Source organism: Protopterus annectens, chromosome 1.part1, assembly GCF_019279795.1.
Source record: "Protopterus annectens isolate FY-2018-M chromosome 1.part1, PAN1.0, whole genome shotgun sequence".
NCBI classification, from domain to species: domain Eukaryota; kingdom Metazoa; phylum Chordata; order Ceratodontiformes; family Protopteridae; genus Protopterus; species Protopterus annectens.
The window spans coordinates 1,747,879,607-1,747,896,332 of NC_056726.1; the positions used below are offsets into that span (position 1 = coordinate 1,747,879,607).

General features: G+C 42.6%; 1 protein-coding gene across 1 annotated transcript in view; it reads left to right on the plus strand.

The window, feature by feature from the left end:
• Positions 1–16,726, plus strand: part of SLC9A1 (solute carrier family 9 member A1) — a 1,681,881-nt gene that overhangs the window by 889,784 nt on the left and 775,371 nt on the right. Inside the window, 1 exon segment of the mRNA XM_044084290.1 lies at positions 12,582–12,799. Within this exon segment, the coding sequence (XP_043940225.1) occupies positions 12,582–12,799 (218 nt within the window).

A 16,726-nucleotide genomic window follows, 5' to 3' on the forward strand; every position in this document is an offset into this window, starting at 1 on the left:
CACTAAACCACCAGCTGCCAAAGTTTTGCACAAAGGGGTTTCATCACACAGCTTGGAAAGTGGATGCTCTTTCTTTCAGTTGGAAAAATCTTCATGTGTATGCCTTTCCACCTCTGCCTCTTCTTCCAAAGGTGCTCTTAAAGGTCAGACAAGACAAGCCAAGGATGATTTTAATAGCTCCAGATTGGCCTCGGCAACACTGGTACCCACTACTAAGGAGTCTGGTAAGGAAGCCTCCATGGCCTTTACCTTTGATTCCACATCTGTTATCTCAGAAGGACGGTCATCTGCTCAATGTCAAGCTCCACTCTCTTCATCTAACAGCCTGGCATATTCTGTGTTGAAACACAGCAGGTCTCAACTTCCTCAACAAGTTTTAAATGTGATTATGGAAGCTAGAAGACCTAGTACAAGGAAAGTGTACGAGGAAAATGGAAGAGATTTTTATTTTGGAGTACAGCAAAGAATTTGGAGATTTCTGAGCCTAATTTGAGTGTGGCTCTTCAATATCTTACTGAGTTATTGGACAAAGGTTTGTCCTTCTCTTCCATTAAGATTCATGCTGCAGCAATTTCAGCTCACTATGATTGTGACCCACCATTGTTTTACATCCTTTGTTCAAGCAGTTTCTTAGAGGGGCAAAGAATATCAGACCCCACGTAGAGCTCCTACTCCTGCTTGGGATCTCAATTTTGTGTTGGAAAAACTTACTCTACAACCTTTTGAGCCTGCAGCTACTGCTGAATTGAAATACTTGTCATGGAAGACTGCTTTTCTGTTGGCTATTACTTCTGCAAGAAGGGTGTCTGAGTTGCAGGCCCTTATGGCAGTAGAGCCCTTTTGATTTTCCATAAGGATAGGGTATCATTACGTACTAATCCTTCTTTTATGCCTAAGGTGGTTTCTAGTGTGGCTTTAAACCAAACTATTCATTTGCCTACTTTTATGCAGACCCCCAAAATAAAGGGAAAAGATTTTGCACACTTTAGATGTGCACAGGCAGTGCGTTATTATTTGAGCAGGACTAAGGATTTTAGGCAGTCTCAGCAGTTGTTTGTTTCTTTTGCTTTGAGTTCAGGGCAAGCCTGTGTCAAAACAAACTATTTCTAGGTGGATTGGGTTTTGCATTGCATTTTGTTATTCCCATCATGGCAAGGAGATTCCAGCTGGGATTAGGCCTCATTCCACTAGGGCTACTGCCACTTCAACAGCATTTCTAAGGGGTGGCAACTAAGGATATTTTGGAGGCAGCTACTTGGAGTTCAGTGCATACTTTCTCTAAGCATTATCACCTTCCTCTCTACTCTAAGTCTAGGGCTGGTTTTGCCACAGCTATTTTGCAAGGCATGTTGTCAGCTCCTGCTTCTTTATGATTTGCCAGCCTCCCTTACCTCTGCTTTGGGATTCTACCCAATAGTTAGGACTGCAGCAATGTGGAACGAAGAACATAGTACAGTTTTGTACCTACCATAAATGTAGATGTTCGAGGATCCACATTGCTGCAGTCCAATTTACCCTCCCTCCTTCCCCTCTGTGTTTAGGGGTGGTTGTGTAGGTGAGGTTATATGCTGATATTTTTGTATATATTGTACATATTTTTGGTACAGGTATATTGGGCCTTGTCTTTTTAGGGTCTTCTGACATCTGGGGCAAGAAAAGACTGAGGATATGGCGTCGGTCATGCGCATTAGTACCCTGACGTACTGACGTCAGTCTAATGCGCCCTGACCGACGTCAGCCTTATACTTTGGTATTCGGGCCGACTGGACAGCGGACTACCCAATAGTTAGGACTGCAGCAATGTGGATCCTCGAACATCTACATTTATGGTAGGTACAAAACTGTACTTTACTAGCACTGCTAGTAAACAGAGTTTTTATTGAGCATCGTGTTCCTTGTGTCACTATTTGTGTTTAATTTGGACTTCTCTGCAAGATATACCTGTCCCTCCAAACTGTTCTGTTGATTTTGCAGAAGTTTAATTCTCTTGACAACAGTATTTCTGATGCCTTTTGACTTGCCGATGTTAAGTAAATCCATCAATATTGAGTCGGAGAATGCCTTGTATGCCAGACAGAGGTCACCTCTTAGCAACCTCTTAGAAGTTTGTAGGATACTGAGTATAGTGACAAGGCCTTTGAGTCTGTGTATCCTTTTAGTAAGGTACCTCTGTAGGCATTCCAGTTGTTGCATGTGCCTGGGCATGGCGACACATGGCAAAAGGGACAAGTATATTCATTGACTGGCCTATTGAGTCTGTGTTTCCTTCCTGTCCTGTGTGTTTTCACAGGGTACTAGTTTCCCTTCCACATTTCAAAGATGTGTTTGTAGGTGAACTGGTGACAGTCATCATTAGATCACTGTTGTATAGTCTGTATGGGTTATAATCTGCCAAGGCTATGACAACCGCACAGTGTTCAAAGAATTGAGGCATCGTCCATTCGTCCTAACTGCTGAGGTACTTGAGTAAAATCATAAAATCACTGGTTAGGGGTGAGGTGAAGGGGAGAATGTGTGTGCTGCCTAATGTGCGAAACTCCCGTATTTCAGCACTGGATGAGATATTGTCTATTTCAAAGGTTTATTTTTATGTGTGTTCCCACACTGAAGGCAGTTTTTGTTAGTTCTGTTTCTCATTTTTTCCTACTTTTTGTTTTTTAAGCCAAAAAATAACTATGTTGAATCCAGCCATTGTTCTTCAGTGTTGTACAAAATTGTGATTGAATAGCTCCCTGTCTAAGATTAGTTATCTGCCTTGCACCCATTGAGTGTTAGGATAGGCTGGTGCTTCCCTGCAACCCTAAATTGGGCAAAGTAATTAGTTAGTTAGTTAATTAATTAATACCCTCTTGTGTCTGAGTTTTTCTGGGATGCTTCAGTTTCCTTCCATCCCCCCCAAACTTGATGAAAAACGTGCATCAGGTGAACTAGACTGTCCAAGTTGCTTGTTTTTTTGTTTGCATGCGTGCGCGCGGTCATACACGCATTCTGCAATAGACTGGCACTATACCTCTCAGCTGTACAGATATTTGCATAATGTTCAGATTTTTGCGTCATATTTTTGGTCTATTTTTCATAAAATTGTGGTTTTCTGGCAAATCATTTGACTGAAGTTAGAAAATAATAAAAGACATTTGAGTTTCAAACTTTATACCCTTCAGAAAATTTATACTAATGCAAAACCTGTTATTCTATCAACTTTCCAGTTTGTAAGAACAATATTTAAAAATTGTCCTTATTTTTGGGCCTTTGTCTCACTTTCATTTATGGCCTTGACCAGATTTCTTGCTGTAAGAGGTTGAGAGGTATGAATGGCACCTGTTTCAGTACATGGTTGCAAACATAGGCTCTAACATTTCCATGGCTTTGTAAATTATAAAGCGGGTTATTGGAAAACGGATGGCTAGATGAACAAAAGAATGAGTAGTTATGCATGAACATATAGGAAAAGTGTGATGAAACAATGCATACTTTGCTGTGTGTGTGAAATAATTGTCTAACTGCATAACAAACAGTGTATTTGATACACGGTTTCCTATATCTCACTGGATGCAGTATATGTAATTTTCCATTTCTTATTTTGAGGAAACCAAAAGGTACGTTAAATTAAAACTATGTGAAGGTAATTTCTACATTCCATGGAGAAATGCTTGCATGTTGAGAATTTTTTTTTTCAGTTCCAGGTGTTAAGTTATTGCTGGTTAAGTTCATCTTTTTTGTCACTTACATCACTTCATCTCCAATGAGCCTTTTCCTATGATGTGGCCGTGATCTGATCACGTCAGCCAGACAGGTTCACCAGCCTAATCTACAGCTGGTGAAAGACATACGAGTAGATCTGAGACGGTCATGTCCACATGGAGTTGGGGTTATGTCACTGGTAATGATGGCTCTGCCCCCTTTATATGCTGGCACTTCTTTTTTATAGGCCAATGTGTGCATGGTCTAGGAGTTCCATTGTCTCCCACCATAGGCAGCATCTGCTACCCAGACTCACTTAGCCTGGCTGCCACAATGAACCCTGGTTTCCACCATGACTTCTGGAAATGGCCTGCTCTTATACCAGCATGTCTTCCCAGTCCTCCTGAAGAGAGGTGAGCAAGGCAGTCTTGTTATTCCTGTGTTCTCCTATGCCAGCTCCTGCTGATGCCTGAGCTGCTAATCGAACTCAAGTCATGTGGGTCATAGTCAGGGCTTTATCCCTGTACATATGCTTTCAGAAGGTGGAGTAAGAGTTCTGAATATGGGCTGAAGTCAACACTTAAATATAGCTTAAACTGCCATTTTAAGTGGAAGACATTCCATTAAAATTGTAACTAGTTTTGTGATAGAGACAGTTCTAGCAGTATTTAGACTGACATGCGATATGGACTGTTTGTCCCTAAAGAAAAAGATAAGATGCCAGGATTTTTTTTTTATCACGTTAATCTTTGCACTTTTTCTTTTATTTGCCTTTTGCATTACATTATGACCTTGTGTTGTGACAATTGTAAATGTCACCCTATAGGACTGAATTGTGAGGAGGAGTGTAATTTGACAAGAGACAGACAAATATAGAAAAGTGTTGCCAGTAGAAAAGGCAAGCTTGTTTGGCCTTTATATAGCCAGTTATTAGAACTGCATTTTAAGAATTGTGCGCTTTCATGGAGACTCCTCTCCACAAACACACAAAGCTTTCTAGATGGTATCTAGATAGTTTATGATCAGGGTGAAAAATGAGTTTAATGTTAATATTCCTTGAGAAGCTATGGACTCCGTGGTGGTATAAAGGAATAAAGCCATGATTTCGACCCAGGTTGCACATTTGAATGATTGGGAGCTTAATGGTACAGGCTGGGAGGATGGGTTTTCCCATTCTGGGTGGGGGGAGGTATTGGGTCTTTGCCAGGCAGCATACCTCTCGATATGATCTCTGCAAGAGGGTGTGGGCAGAGGATGGGGGGGGGGCAGCGCATAGATGATATGGGCATGGCCACTCAAATTAGTGAGATAGCTCTTGTTGGCTGGGTGTAAGGGAGCACAATGCAACCTGATAATAGGGGTCTAGGCAGTATGTAGGTTCCCCAGAGATAAGGGTTTGGGCCTTCATGTAAATTGCCCTAATTGTCCAGATTCCAGGGAGAGCAGCATGCACCTCAGTGTTTGGATGATGGCTCCTCCAGACAGCTCTCAACCTCAAGGGGGGATTCTGAGGGAAGTCTCTCCACCCTAGGAAATGTTGGGCTCATGTCTGGTAGGAAGGGGCTTGATGGTCGCAGCAGTGGAGGACCAAAAAAAAAAAAAAAAAGAGGGGGAGAGAGAAATAATCCTTAAAAATTTGGGGGGGGGGGCGTATGATAAAGACATTTTGATAATTCAGGTGATTCAGGTAATTTTTATAGAGTACTGAAAAATCAAAGGTATACAAAACAAGGTTGTACATTGTGAAAATGGAATTCAGTAGACAAGTGGTCGTGTAAGGAAGCATTCCTCAGAGATGTGAACATACAGAACAGCTTTCTGGAGGGCTATAATGCTCAAATAGTAATAGAATGCATAGGTACTGATAGAGATATAATGCAGTCAGACTCTGGGTATCAGTATGAAGTCTTTTAGTTATCTGTGGTTAGCGTGTGATCTTTAGCCAAGGAAATTTGATGACATTTGTTTGGCCTTGCAGTCTTATGTGCGTTTCAGAAGCCATTTCTGTGAGATAGCTGGAGTAACGTTACACAAAGACGTTAAGGACAGGGTGGATTAATCTCCCTGAAGATATGTCATAGCTGCAAACATAGTAGAGCAGGTGTAGTAGAATTAAAGGAGAGGACATTTTTTAGTAGCTGAAAAGCAGTGACCATTTCAAAAATACTAAACATGACATACCATTTTCTTTGCATTTGCATATTATTAAACAGAGGAAACATCTCGACACTTTTTTTTTTAGTATTCTACCTCATTTCCCAAGATTGGTTTATCAACTGTTTACAAGAGCAGTGATGTTAAAATTTTATTAGACATCTTTCTAGGGAGAAATCCAGTGTGGGTGAGTGGAGTGCTGTGCCCTGATACACCCTACTTATTCTTATTTTTGTTCTTATTTCAAAGTTACATCACCCTGGAGAATTGATAACTACAAGGGTGGATGACTTTGCCTTAAGCATAAGCAAAACTACTACTTACCCTTAACTGAAATTTATATCTATTGAAATCCAATAGGTAAAACACATTTCTAAGGCATAAATGAACATTTTAGCCCATAGCATGCTGTTACAAGGAGCTTGGTCTCCTTAGGCTGCAGTCGCTTTATAGAAGGTGAGGTGTTGGGGTACCATAAAGCTGTACAGTCCCCATTTTCAAACTTCATGTCCCAAGAAGTCATGACAGGGAGGTTGCAGCTATTAATAAGAGTAGGTTAATTTTTTAACTGTAAAGTAAAATGTGGATCTGTTTGTTTTATTCACCTTAAAAATTACAGTGCTGCGATATGTATAGCAAGGGGATACTTCTCATGTCAGTTAGTTTCTTGTTTAAATTTTCTGCAAAAAAAAAAAAAAAAAAAAAACATTCTAGATCACTTTGACCACAGTGGTCCAAGATCATGGAAGGAAGCTAATAATGAATTGTATTTAACTGACCATCCATTTTGTTACTGTAGTTTAGAGATAAGAAAGCAGAGTAGACAACAGTTAGTTGTTGGTCTGGAAGGTCAAGCATAATTATATACCACAGTATATAGAAAAAGTATTTTGTGTTCAGTGTCTACTGATTTTTAAAAATGCAGTTTCTTTGGTTTGATTAAGCCTTGTAATTTTTACCTCAGACCCTCATACCTGTAATGGTTTAGATTGCTTCAAGTTTTAAAAAGCAATAATATTGCTTTGGTTGTAGGGTGGGGCATGTAGCAGATGTTCTTCGTGTTTCACTGTTGCAGTCATCACACTTGGGTTATCTGCCTGCAGGTAGCCCTCAGTCGGCCTGAATACCAGAGACTTAGTATTTCTGCGTCAGATGCTGTCGCTCCAGGATTGACGTCAGGTTGCCAGGGTTATAAAAACAAGCAGCCAATGCCATTACATCAGTCTTTCTTGCAGAGTAGCCTGAAGCAGAAGCAGTTCACAAGTGCTGGTTGGCCGCTACCTGAATTTTCGTTTATGAATTGAATAATCCTGAAGTCTTCTAAAGTTAAGTACCCCATTGGGGATCCATTTTTCTTGCTCTAACCGATGTCAGAAAAGTTAACAGTTGTCTTGCCTGTGGAAAGCAAATGCCTCACAGAGATTTTCATTTTTACTGCGTCACCTGTTTAGGCCCAGATTAGACGTACCTCGCTGTCAGTTTTGTGCCTTGTTTAACATCTGAACCATTCGTCGTCGAGCTCTTTGTCGCTAAATTCTTTTGCTCTCGATCTTCGTTTTCTGAAATGGCTTCGGTAAGCCATCCGACTACCGATATTCCGAAAAAATGTAAGGATAAAGATAGAGACAGACAGCATAGGTCCAAAGCTGCCGACGATGCTTCCATTAAGCTAGTCGCCAGTCCGCCGGTATTCAGTGAGGCGCTTTCGCAGCCCCTGATATTCACTTCAGCGGATTCGCGGGCCTCTGCTGAAACCCATTTGGAGTCCGGTATGCCGCAAGACTCTTTTTAGACTATGGAACCTGCGGATGTCTCTACCTTGGATGGGTCCGGAGCCACTGTTCAGGCACCGGCTTCTGAGGCAGTTCTTCGCTCAACCGATGTTCGACTGAAACCAATTACTTTTTTATCTAAAACTTCCAAGTTTCTAAGGCCCAGAGTGTGCACTACGCCTAGAAAACAGACTACCAAAGCACATGCACCTGCTCCCATGCCACAAAGACAAATGCTTAGAATGGCAGAAGACCTTATTACGCTGATAAGGGGAAGTCAGCCTTCCCCTGCTAAAAGAAAGAGACCAGTCCCCCTACAGCTAATACAGACCAGGAGTCTGATGACTCTGAGGTTTCTGATTATGAAGACATGCCCTTATGTGCTTATGAGGATTCAGATGCAGAGGGATCCATTCCCTCTGCCTCCCCTCCAGAAGATTTCTCTTTTGGTGAAACCTTGCATACCTTAAGAGAGCATTTCCATTGGGCATGCCAAGACTATCCTCAGTCCAAAAAGAGACTCTAAGAGAATTCCTAGAGTTGCTTCAGCACAGGCCTTTAGCAATACCCCCCGTCCCGGATGTTGTTGATGTTTTTATGGAATCCAGTCTTACTCCTGACACTTTACTTCCTGCCCCTAGGAAACTAGACCGGTACTACAGAGTATCTGACGCTCACAAATTTCTTTTCAAGAATCCTACTGCTGAACCAGAGATCCTTTCCCAGGGGCCTAAACATATCAAGTCAACTGCAGCCAAGAATCCCACCCGTTCGGACAGGGATTCCAGAGCTTTGGACAGATGGGGTAAGAATCTCTGCATCTCTTGCTATTAGGGCTTTGAATTGTCAGTTTCACATGCTGAAGTACCAGCAACATATTATGCAACTTGTCAAACTAAAAGTGGCAACTTTTACAGACTGTGCAGAGAATAAAGAATTGCAGGAGCTTATGCACTCTGCAAGCCAAGTCAGCAAGCATACTTTGCAGTGTGGCTTTGACGCCATAGAAGCATCTTGCCGGGCAGCAGTCACTGGGTGTGTACTGAGAAGACATGCTTGGCTGAAGGAGCAGACCTTGCCAGACCATGTCAAATCAGTTACTGGACACTCTTTTAAACCAGGACAGTTTGTTTGGCACCAACGCAGAAGAGGTTCTTAAAAAGATGGAAGAAAAAGCTAAGTCTGTGCAGACTGTTAAAGAATTCTTACAAGTGCAACCTTCTAAATTCAGTAGACATTGCCCTTCCAAACACTGGTCCTTTCCAGTCCCTTCCAGGCCTTCTCAAACCAGACCCAGGGGAAACAGACCACCCAGACTACAGTCTCAGGGTATGCAGAGATCTAATCAATGGAGTGCCCCCACCCCTAAAGCAGGGAATGGTAAGCCACCTCCTTACAGAAAAAAAAACTCATTTTACTCCACTCCCCACCCCTGCCCAATTGCTTGTGCCCCTAGGAGGAAAACTGGCCCTTCATGCAAAAAAATGGATGCCCATCACACAGGACCGATGGGTCCTCAGTATTGTATCCCAGGAATACAAATTTTATTTCCACTCGCTGCCAACCCCAAGTGGGTTTCCAGAAATCCCTCCAAACCAGTGGGCAGAGGCTCAAAGCCAAGTACTTTCCCTGCTCAATATCAGAGCTATTCAGCCAGTTCCACTAGAACAGAGAGGTCAAGGATTCTACTCCAGACTCTTCCTGGTACCCAGGAAATAGGGCTGTTGGCACCCAATCCTGGATCTTTCAATTCTCAACACATTCCTGGTGGTACCAAAATTCAAAATGTTTACCCTGCAACAGCTTCTTCCTATGCTAGCCAAGGATGCCTGGTTAGTCACTCTAGACTTAAAATAAGCCCATCTGCACAACCCCATAAGGGAGTCATGCAGGAAGTATCTACGTTTCAGGGTAGGATTATTCGTTCTCTGGACTTCCCTTTGGCTTATCTACTGCACCCAGAGTATTCACAAAGTGGCTGGCTCCAGCCATTGTATACTGCATACAAATATCCAAATTTACCCATACTTGGACGACTGCCTGATTCAGGCGGAGAGTCCGGACTTGCTGTTGCAGCACCGGACATTTGTGAAAAACCTTCTCACTTCCTTGGGGTACACCATCAGTGAAAAGAAATCAAAACTGGTACCCAGTCAAAAGATAGTATTCCTGGGAGCAAGCTTGGACACAGCATCCCAGATGGCATTCCTCACTTCAGGAAAAAAAGTCTGACAACCTACTTCAATCAAATGGCCACCAGATCTCAGCTATCCGCAAAGAAAATACTGCAGGCCCTAGGGTTCATGGCCTCATGTATACTGCTAATTCCACATGCAAGACTGCATATGAAGAAACTTCAGTGGTACTTAAGTCTTTGGTACCAACATTCTCAGGACCTGGAAACAGTCATTCCTATCATACCCTGTCTAGAGTTCCTTTGGTGGCAGAAGCATGCAACCACAACAAGGGACTGCCCTTTACTCAACCCCACGCCACCCAGATCCTAACCACAGACACATTAGACTATGCCTGGGGAGCACACATGGACAGCAAATGCCTTCAGAGCCACTGGAGCCCAAGTCAAATTCATCTGCACATCAACCAAAAAGAGATGTTAGCTGTGCAGAATGCCCTGACAGCTTTCAGATCCCTACTCTGACCAGGAAAGCTGCTAATAAAAACAGACAACACCACAGTTATGTGGTACATCAACAAGCAGGGGGATCCCATTCCTACCCACTCTGCAGGTTAGCCATGGCCCTGTGGAACACTGCCTTGGACATGAAAGTCCATCTGCAAGCTCAGTTCCTACCAGGCAAACAAAACTCACTGGCAGATGACTTAAGCAGAAATCTCATAGACCCACACGAGTGGCAATTGGAGCCCAGCACCTTCAACCTTCTAATTCAGAAATGGAGGACCCCAGAGGTGGATCTCTTTGCTTCCCCCTACAACTACCAACTCAGCAAATTCTGCACCAGGAACCCTCACAGCAGGGCCTGGAAACTGGATGCCCTATCTTTTCAGTGGGTAAATCTCTCAATCTATGCCTTTCCCCCTCTGCCCCTTCTCTCAAGAGTATTACTCAAGATAAGACAGGACAGACCAAGGACAATTCTGATTGCCCCGGACTGGCCACGCCAGCACTAGTACCCACTCCTGCACAACCTGTCTCCTTTCCACCCTGGCACCTACACCAGAACCCAACACTGCTCTCTCAGCAGGAGGAACAGATTTTGCATCTGCAACTTCAAACCCTAAATCTTACAGCCTGGCTTATTCCTTGAATTCTCCCGCAGCAACCCTAAGCAAGCAGGTGCTGGACATCATTCTTGAAGCCAAAAGACCCCAGTACAAGAAAATCCTATGCTGATAAGTGGAAAAGTTTCTGCTCCTGGATTCATTCTAAAGGAGAGGACACAACTCTGCCCTCCCTGCCTTTAATTTTGGAGTAATTAGTAGATCTACAACACAAAGGCCTGTCCTTCTCTTCCATGTAAGATTCATGCCTCAGCCATTTCTGCTCATTAAAACACTGAGACACCTCTTCTTGCACCCTCTCATCAAACAGTTCCTGAGAGGGGCAAACAACTTAAGGCCACCAAGGAGAACGCCCCCCCCCCCTACTTGGGACCTTAACTTTGTACTGGAAAAGCTCACAGTTCCCCCCTTTGAACCTGCAGCATCAGTAGAGTTAAAATTCCTCTCTTGGAAAACAGCCTTTCTTCTGGCCATCACTTCAACTAGAAGAATGTCTGAGCTACAAGCACTTATGGCTGTGAAATCCATTATTTTCCATGCTGACAGGGTTTCCCTCAAGACTAACCCTTCCTTTATGCCTAAAGTGGTGTCCAGTGTGGCTCTCAACCAATCCATCCATTTGTCAACTTTCTTCCCTAATCCTCAAAATAAAGGGGAAAGGATCCTGCACTCCTTGGACATGCACAGACAGCTCAGATCCTACCTTGATAGGACTAAGCCCTTCAGAAACTCTGACCAGTTACTAGTCAGTTTTGCAACAGGGGCAGAGGGCAAGGCCATTTGAAAACAAACAAGTTCCAAATGGATAGCACACTGCATCCATTTCTGCTACAAGCACCACGGGAAACCAACCCCTCAGGGGGTCAGAACACATTCCACTAGGGCAACATCTACCTCTACACCATTTCTCAGGGGAGTCCCTACCAGGGACAATCCTAGAAGCTGCTACCTGGAGTTCTGTACACACCTTCACCAAGCATTATCACATGTTTATCTTTTCCAAATGCAGGGCAGGTTTTGCAACAGCAGTCCTGCCAGGCATACTAGCCAGCCCCAACTCTTCTTGACTGCCTCCACCCTTTTTCAGCTTAGGGAATCCACCCAAGTGTGATGAAGGCAAAAGTGAAACACTAAGAACATAGTACAGTTGTGTACACTTACCATGAATGTAGATGTTAGTGTATTCACTGTTGCAGTCCTGGTTTCTCTCTCTCTCTCCCCCCTCTCTATGGCTATTACTCACCCCTTTCAGGGGTATTGGTATTTGGTATTTACTTTTTACTGGTGGTGGTTTCCCCACCATAACTTAACTCCCTATTTGGGGGGCTCCTGACATTTGGGGCAAGAAAAACTGACGTAATGGCATCGGCTGTCTGTTTTTATACCCCTGACGATCTGACATCAGTCCTGGAGCGACAGCATCCGACGCAGAAATACTAAGTCTCTGGTATTCGGGCCGACTGAGGGCTACCTGCAGGCAGATAACCCAAGTGTGATGACTGCAAAAGTGATCAAAAGTGAATACACTCTAACATCTACATTTTAAGTGTACACAACTGTACTTTATGGTTACTATGAATTGGTGTGTTCAGATGCAAGATAACTGAACATTTAAGGTAGCTTAAATTTGCTCTGCAATATAAAACATGTAGGTAAACATCCAATCTTCATGTATATGCCCTTGTCAGTAAATTTTGTTTTTGTGATTTACAGAATCATTGCCTGTGGAGCTGTGATGCGCCCATATGTGGAGGCCAACATTTCCCAAAAATCTCACACAACTGTAAAGTATTTCCTAAAAATGTGGAGCAGTGTTAGTGAAACCCTCATCTTCATCTTCCTAGGACTATCTACTGTGGCTGATATTCATCAGTGGGACTGGGTCTTCATGTGCAGCACTCTGATATTTTGTCTCCTAGCCAGAGTTCTAGGTAACATAAAAAATTATTTTGTAAATTGTACATTTTGTAATATCCAATATCCAGCTTGCCTACTATGTTAAAGAAATAAGTAACAGTTTGGTAAGATTTTCTAAGTATTTGTGTTTTTTTTTTTCTTTGGAACAGCTGCCTCTCTTTTAGTGGCCTGTATATCTTTTATTATTGAATGTATTTGTTCTGCCCTGTATCTGCCAGTGTTCAGGGTGCCCCATTTGCTAATGCATTCCCCATCACAGGGTTAGTAGCTGATCAAGGCCCAACCATAACCCAAACAGCCATGTGTGATATTTCCATTTTTGTCAGTCTTTTGCCCCCTCTGGCAGCTGACATGATGGCCTGCTGTGCTTTCCTGTGTAAGTGGGCACACTGCTGCCCATACCCCATAAAGGTTGCCACATAGTTGCACATCCCTAGCTTGTGATGCTGCATGTTGTACATTTCTCTCTCCAGTAGATATCGGTACTGCAGAAGGCTGGATTGTCTCACTGCTGTAGGATGGACATGTTGATGTCAGCAGTTTGATTCACCTCCCTCAACTTGACTTCTGTAGTGCTTAAGCTGTTCTTCATTCTCTTGTTGTCTGTGTCATAGACAGGGCTACATCCTTCTACATCACAGAGTTGTGTGGGAATAATTAGTTTTGTCCTGTATAATTTATTTGTGATTGCATTTCAGTGGGTGGGACAAATAGAAACCTGATCGTAGTCACTGATCCAGAAAAAAGGTGTGTCTGCAATACTGATGACTTGGCGCACACGACTGAATCTTGGTTTTATTGGAGATTCAGGAAGTCTGTTAAATGACCCTCCATGTGACACCACAGTTACTTGGCCAAAAAGTATAGTACCACTGCATGGTTAAAACAGTGAAGAAGGAAAGGCATTGTTAACTGATGACCAAGGGGATGGTTGGCTGCAACAGTTATTTTTCATACAACCAAATGAAAACCATCTCCAGAGCAAGCATCTTGTTTTTCATAGTATATAGCCTTGCACCTGTGATAGACTAGTATCTTCTTTGCGTTGTGCTGACTGAGTACTGGGATAAGCACAGGGTCTTTCATTTCCTTCAAATGGTTGAAGTGAGTAAGATAGGTCTGATATTAGAACTACTCCTGGTTTTCTTTCTGTGGTAATTTTTTTGGCAGAGGGGAAACCTTTAGCACTTATCAGTACTAGGTTTAATTTTACCCTCCCTGTCTACAAGAAGACAAAAGTTGTTAGGGAGTCTGTGGGTGTCACACTGGCTCCTGTTGTACTTCATTCACTGGTGGATGACTGTGTGTGGTCACTGTTGGTTCCTCAGACTGTTCGTCTTTTTCCCCTAGTCCCTCTGGTGCTGAGCCACCAAGGACTGGAGACAGTCGCATCCTTTAAAGTTGTAGGGATGCTCAGGACGTGCAAGGTAGAAACCCTGTTGGTGTCAGGGAAAGGGACAGGTTCACTTTTCTGAGATAAGGCCCTGAATCTGGGATGAGTTTGCGTTCCATGGGTCAGTTATTTTACTGGAGGTTTCCTGGGAAAGGTGTACACAGTGAGAAGATCTTAGCTACGCCTCTTTCTGTTTCTGTGGATTGTCATTTAAAAGAGCAGGCATTTCAGGAGAATGGTGATTCTTCCAGAATTTCTTTTCAGTCTGAGCATTCTGACCCTGAGGAGAAAGCATTGCTTCAGCTTGACCTCTAGAAGAATTTTCTTTTTGTCAGGAGTTATCCAACATGAAAGAGGTTTTTCAGTGGGAGCAGAATGAAATTCCTGTTCCACAGAAAATTTGTTATGATGTGCTACAGTAGGATTTGCCTAAATCTTCAGCTCTTCCTTCTGGTTTGCCTGCATTAGATAATGTTCTTCTCACTGTTGCTAGTTTATATGACAGTTGTCCTTCTCTAAAGCAGACCCAGCAGTACTTTATCTCTAAAACTGTTTTCCCTAAACATATTCTTGCTTCTGTCCTCTCTTCCCTAATTTGACAAAAGCTTTTCCATCCTTGTCACAGGGAGAAAGTGTGTTGTTCTGCTACATTAATGTTCAGGATTTTAAACTATCAAGGTCGTGTGCTAAAATGTTTGCTTTTATCTTTTAAGACCACACGAGGTAATAGTTAGCATTCCTTCTGAAGTTAAAATTATTTGAGTGGTTCTTTAACATCTGCTTCTCATTGTACTGTGTGTGCTTTAAATTGTGGTTGTGATGCTACTGCTTCTGGGTCAGTAATGAAGATTGGCTTGGCTTCAGTCTCAAAACTTCCTCAAGATGTACAAATTTAAATGTTAAATTCTTTAGACAAGAAAGTTCTGTTTAACCTTTCTGTGTTTAAGGTGCGAAAGAAGCATGATAAAAAGGGAAGATTGATTCAAGAGATGACTAATATTTTTCAGCCATACTTTTTTAAACCAAACAATTTACTTTCTCCTTGTCTCCCTTTTTCACTAAGCAATTTAAATAGCAAGTGGCCATCAAACAGGAGTTTAAGAAGCAATAGCAATAACAATGAGATTCCAAAAGGAAAGGAAAACCCTGTAAAGGTCAGGGATACCCCTCCCAGTCAGCATGTGTGTTTGTTTATTCAGCTCCCGGCAACTTCATCAGTCTAAGGCTTCATCTTCCCTTGTGACACCAGATTGTGGCAGAAATGGGATTTCAGTTTAATTAAGCAGGGATGGAATTGGCAATGGGAATCTCTCCCTCCCTCTCAGGGGTTTCCTCCTTGTCTGGTGAAACAAGTCTCCTTGCTTCCTCCCATTCTGCATCAACTGCTAACATAGGCGAGGTAATAGAACTAGTGCCTCCCTGCCAGATGAGTGAAGGCTTTTTTATTGGAGGTTTTTTTTTTTGTATCAGAGAGGGAAGGATTCTAGAGTCCTGTGCTAGACCTTTCATTTCTAAATGGTTTTATCAAGTTTCCAAAGTTCAAAATGCTTTCTGTTCAGTATCTTTTACTTAATTGCCTTCTTTAACTTTCATGTAAAGTTAAACTTAAAGAATACTTATAACAAGGTGACCAACCTTCCCGTTTTTTCCGGGACAGTCACAGTTTGGAAGTGTATGTCCTAGAATCCCAGATGTTATCTTCAGGATGCGGAAATGTCCCGACCCCATGTGTAAAAAAAAAAAAAAAAAAAAAAAAAAAATTGGTAAAGGAGTTGTGGAAAGGTGATGACTGCCGTAGCGCAGCAACTACATTTCCCGTATGGCTGCTCAGCTTCTGGCACATGCCCATTGCAGTAGCAGAGCGGTTAGTCATTGCTGTCTTCCAGGTTCTGCAAATTTGGGATTTACGATGTGTGGGAGGCTTAGTTGTCACCATAATATTCAGAAATGTCCATGGCTGCAAAGTTATTCACCTCCATTGAGAGCGCTCATCTGCTTTTTTTGTTGTTTTATGAAACTACACATTGATTCTCCACGTGACTTGAATTTTCCGTGTTCCCATAAATTTATTCATCAGAACTATTTTTTAAGTAGGGGTTGGTTATCTTTTCAGCAATAATTTGCTTACATTTTATGATGTCCTTCTATTCTTATGTTGCAGTATTCTCACATGTGGGATCCTCCACCTCAGGTGGCCCAAATGTCCAGCTCATATACCAAAGCTTAAACCTGGCTGCTTTAAGGTGTGTGGGACACCTGGTTCACACACAGGGCCATAAACCATGGGCCATAAATGTGACATCCACATGCATAGGCCTCAGAACTTCAGCTTGCTTGTCCTGCTCTGCACTACTGAACATGTTTAAGCTAAGTACCTCATTGGGGATATCTTCTTTTTTGACTAAGGTTAGGTTGCTGTTTATCTGTTAGCTGTTGCCATCTAGGAAGGGAAAATGTTAAGTGCAGTCGGCAAATCCCACCCAAAGATATGCACAACCTCTGCTTGTTTTGTTTAGGGCCATCCCACGACCATACGGTGTGTAAAATC